General features: G+C 45.3%; 1 protein-coding gene and 1 long non-coding RNA gene across 2 annotated transcripts in view; one reads left to right on the top strand and one right to left on the bottom strand.

Moving 5' to 3' along the window:
• Positions 1-835: 835 nt before the first annotated feature.
• The window catches only part of LOC109308087, a 10,292-nt gene continuing 7,023 nt past the window's right edge, over positions 836-4,104 (bottom strand). The window contains exons 2-3 of the long non-coding RNA XR_002100456.1: positions 1,547-1,549; positions 836-1,058 (exon numbers count right to left, since the gene is read on the bottom strand). This is a non-coding gene — a long non-coding RNA (uncharacterized LOC109308087). The remainder of the gene's footprint in view (positions 1,059-1,546; positions 1,550-4,104) is intronic.
• Positions 3,953-4,104, top strand: part of CCNH (cyclin H) — a 16,551-nt gene continuing 16,399 nt past the window's right edge. Inside the window, 1 exon segment of the mRNA XM_019532328.1 lies at positions 3,953-4,104. This exon segment is cut by the window's right edge and continues 108 nt beyond it. Coding sequence (XP_019387873.1) covers positions 3,994-4,104 — 111 coding nt within the window. The 5' untranslated portion in view covers positions 3,953-3,993.

Here is a 4,104-nt window from a genome sequence, read left to right as displayed (position 1 = left end):
GTTGTACCGATTAAGAATTTAAAAAAATTGATGTATTTTGATACAGAGAAATGACAACTTCTTCCTGACTACGGAGTTACTGGCAGCTGCTTTCTATTTAGTTTCAAGAGTGAGCATTTTCCTCACGTTAGACCATCAGAAACTACCTTAAGCTTTGATGTTAATAAATGGAAATGATTTATATGAAAGCAACAAAAGCAGCAATAGGTCTGGAAAATAAGGCCTATGAAGAAATATTCCCAGCAGTAGAAAGGCTCAATCTAGAAGAGACCTAACAGAAACATAAGTGTCTACCAATACATACCAATTAGCCTCACTAATCAGAGAACAAAAAAAAAAAGACATTAAAATAAACAACAATAGGAAAAATATATGTTAATTATCCGGGAAAATAGCAACTGTAAGACTGGTGCAGCAACATAACAAATCTCTAAGACAAGCTGTTAAATCACCTTCATGGAGATATTCATGGATAGACTATCCATCAATTTATGGGGTATGATTTAGCAATAATAATATCAACCCTGACATGATGCAGGAGTAGAGACTAGATGCCCACTAGAGAACTCTTTCTTTTTGTATATTTCTGTGAAAATTCACTGAGATTGATTTCGTTTAGTGTAACATAAATGATTCCTTGCCTCCCCCTCATTTTTGGCTAACTTGATTATTGCTTGATGTTGATGAATTATAGGGTTTTATACCTAACATAAATGAAAACTAAACTGTGATATTTATTTGAAATGAGGGAATTTCTTTTGACATCAGCACATGTAATGATATTTTTAAAACTTTAAAAAACAGGAATCTGTGACTGATAGTAGGAGCTGTGTGTCTCTCTAGCAAAAGTAAAACTATCAAAGGACTTGATCTTATTATGTGCTGAATGTCTTTCTGACACCAGTGGAAGCTGAGGTTCCACTGAAGGTATTGGGCCATGGAGAGCTATTGAAAGGCAATAATGTCAATCAATACTTCCTGCCCCTGGGGCAGGGGGCTGGACTTAATGATCTTCTGAGATCCCTTCCAGCCCTAATGTCTATGAAATCTATGAAAATCTAGAAATACTCAGTGGATATGCAGCATCTTGTAGCATCAGGTCTGTGATACAGGATTTTTTTAAATAAAAAAATCGAACCTGAGTGCAACCATGGGCATAGGTTAGAGGATTGCAATACCTCTCTTTTCTACATTTTGGTAAATTCCAGAAAAAGATCACCCAGCTTACTATTTTTCAAAATGTGTGGTCTGTTTAACAGAACAGACACATGACACATTTACTACCTATGTAGAGTAGAATGAAGTAGAAATGCAACATAAAGCCCTGCTATGTATCAAAACACTTGAAGCTAGGGTAAAGTTACTTCTTAAAAATGCAAAGTAATTTTGATTTATGAGAAAATGACTGTATACATCTCTGTAAGACAAAAATCTACCCTGCCTTCTGCCTGACTTCAGAGTAACACAACTAACTACTTCTGTGTGGTGTGTCTGGCCTCCTAATGGGTTTCAGCCCTGGTTAGCCCATTGCTAAATGCCAACCAACAGCCTCACCACCTAGTGTCCAGCCACTGAAATAGCACCTGCTGTAGGCAGCTAGGAGATCAGATGATGTGTGTTTGTGTCTTACTAAGGAATACCTTTACTTTGAAGAATCTTCTTGTCTGGAGTACATGATTAGAAATTGTGTCATGTCTACAGTCTAAGAGTATTATTGTTCTTTATGTCCTATCAAGTATGGTAAAACACAATTAATTAATAAAAGAGCTTGTATTTGCAGACTGCATTTGTTTTGCCTTTTATTTTGTGTTCTCCTTCCATTAGCTCTCTCTGGGCTAGATCCCAATTCCACTATCTACCCCAAATAGCAACTTAATTCATAAGAAGTGCCATGGAACTGTGGCTAATTGTGAAGAATGTTGCTAATTAGCATGAGGCAAGATATCAGAATCTGGAACTCTGATTTTTTTTCCTTTTTAGGCTGCATCCAGACAAGCAGATGTTTGCTTCCCCAAGGAACAAACAGCTACTTGTCCCTGGGGAACACCTGTGCCAAGCATGCTCTGGCATGTGGCAGGTTGCCCTAGGTAAGTTAGGGGAGGCTGGAGCAGGAAACTCTGCTGACCCCAGCAGCCTTATTGTGCATAGTGTTGTCATTTCCTTTTATTATGCCCTTCCCCTTTGTCTCTTCTTTTCTCTTGATGTCTTTCACAAGTTAGCATTTACCTAGCTGGAGCAGTGTCATTTTTCTCCTTGTATACAGGATGACTATTCTTATGTTCCCACTGCACCTGGCATATCCACAGGATTATCTTTTCCTCTCACTTGCCTGGTGGCTCTTCCCGGTTCTTCTCCTTGACTTCATTGATTTGTGCAAAATAAAAATCTACTAAAACAGAAAAATATATTTTTAAATATTTGTGCTCTTTAATACACAGATTTATCACATAAATATCTATGCATTGTAAAACTAAAACAACAGAAAGCTGAACTTCACAAGCTAAAACCTCCATACAATAAGAATCATACGAATACAACCCAGTTTCTTTCTCAAGATCCTAGGGGAGAGGTGGGGAGGTCGGGGGGGACGGGGAATAACAAAAAACAAGGTTTGGAATGTTCTTTGCGAGTGTTCAAAGGTGGAGGCAAGGATTTCTTAAGGCAATATCTTTTATTGGACTGTGTCATTGGGATAGCATTAGATAAACTTTCAAATGCCAAACATTCTCCTTCAGGCCTGAGCAGTGAGAGCCAAGGCAGCACAGTCAAAAGATGGATTTGACATTGCCAGCAGCTCTTGTGACAATTACTGCAGTTCATAAAGCTTTGGCCAAGACTCAGGTCATGACAGGAAAAACCACTTAGCACTCGAGTTCCTCTTTTAGCCACTGTAATTTCAAAGTCAAGATTCAAGAGTAAGAGATAAACCCTAGGAACCATGGGTTTCTTGTCTTATGCTCACAGGCCGTGGCTAGGTGAGCGTGGATGTTTGGCTCTCTGGGGACCAGCAGCAGTGGTGGAACACCTGTGCCAAGCATGTGGCAGGTCACCCCCAGGTGGGGGAGGGGCTGGCAGCTCTGCTGGCCCCAGAAGCCTTACCTGGGGTCCTGGGAAGCTGCAGCCGCCGTGCTCCTGCAGCTGGGATCCTGGTAGGCAGCTGGTGCGTGGCTCTGGCAGGCCAGGCTCTGGTTTTGGACAGCACACACTGCCCTAGTTCTTTTCTGTGCAGGTTTTTCTGACCCTGGGGTCTCCTGAACCCTCCCTGCCCCTGCACTGCAAGGTAGCTGTGTGGGGAATGCCTGGATGTGCAGCATGTGGCACCACAGAAGATCTGTGGGGCCACATACCGCTTGGCTGCACTCCTTTGGATGAGGCCATGAGGTTTGGAGACAATCTTGTCTGTTGGAGGGACCTGGGGGTTTTAATTGCCCAGACGAGACCTCCAACACCAACTAAACCTATACACATTTTGTGGCACATAATGGAGCTGGGATTTCACCCTTCCAGTGGCCACGCAGAAGCCCCCAGGGTTGGGCAAGCACCTCCTTGCGTTGCACAGGGAGAGGGAGTGTGGACCATGGTGGGAGGAGGGGGAGACGAGCCTGGTCCTAGCTTTTTGGGAGGGACCCATGGCACGGCTCCTCAGAGCAGGTGCTTGGCGCAGCCCAGCTCCCTTCACCTCACTCAGTCCCCTGCCATTTTAACTCGGGGTGGGTGCGTCTGTTCCCTGGGAGCATCCTCCACAAGCTGCTGAGAACCCGCCTTGAGGTCCGGGAGCCACTAGGGTCACCTACAGTCGCCTCCCACCCCCGCTTGGAGGAAACTACAACTCCCAGCATACCCCGCAAACACGCCGTTGCCGCACGGCATGCCGGGAAACGCCACCTCCCCCCCGACCTACACGGGGCACGGGGCATGCCGGGACTGCCCGTTGGCAGTGGGGCGCGCTGGGAGATGTAGGCCGCGCGGGGCGCGCTGGGAGCGGAGGCCGCGATGTACCACAGCAGCACGCAACGGCGGCACTGGACCTTCCGCGGCGAGGACGAGCTGAGCCGCTGCCGCGCCGACGCCAACCGAAGATGCCGCTGCCGGGCGGCGGCTGGG

The sequence above is a fragment of the Crocodylus porosus genome, unplaced genomic scaffold (genome assembly GCF_001723895.1).
Source record: "Crocodylus porosus isolate Cpor-Errol unplaced genomic scaffold, CroPor_comp1, whole genome shotgun sequence".
In the NCBI taxonomy this organism is placed as follows: Eukaryota; Metazoa; Chordata; order Crocodylia; family Crocodylidae; genus Crocodylus; species Crocodylus porosus.
The sequence above is the reverse complement of the archived record's forward strand: the minus strand, read 5'-3'. Positions and strand labels throughout refer to the sequence as shown.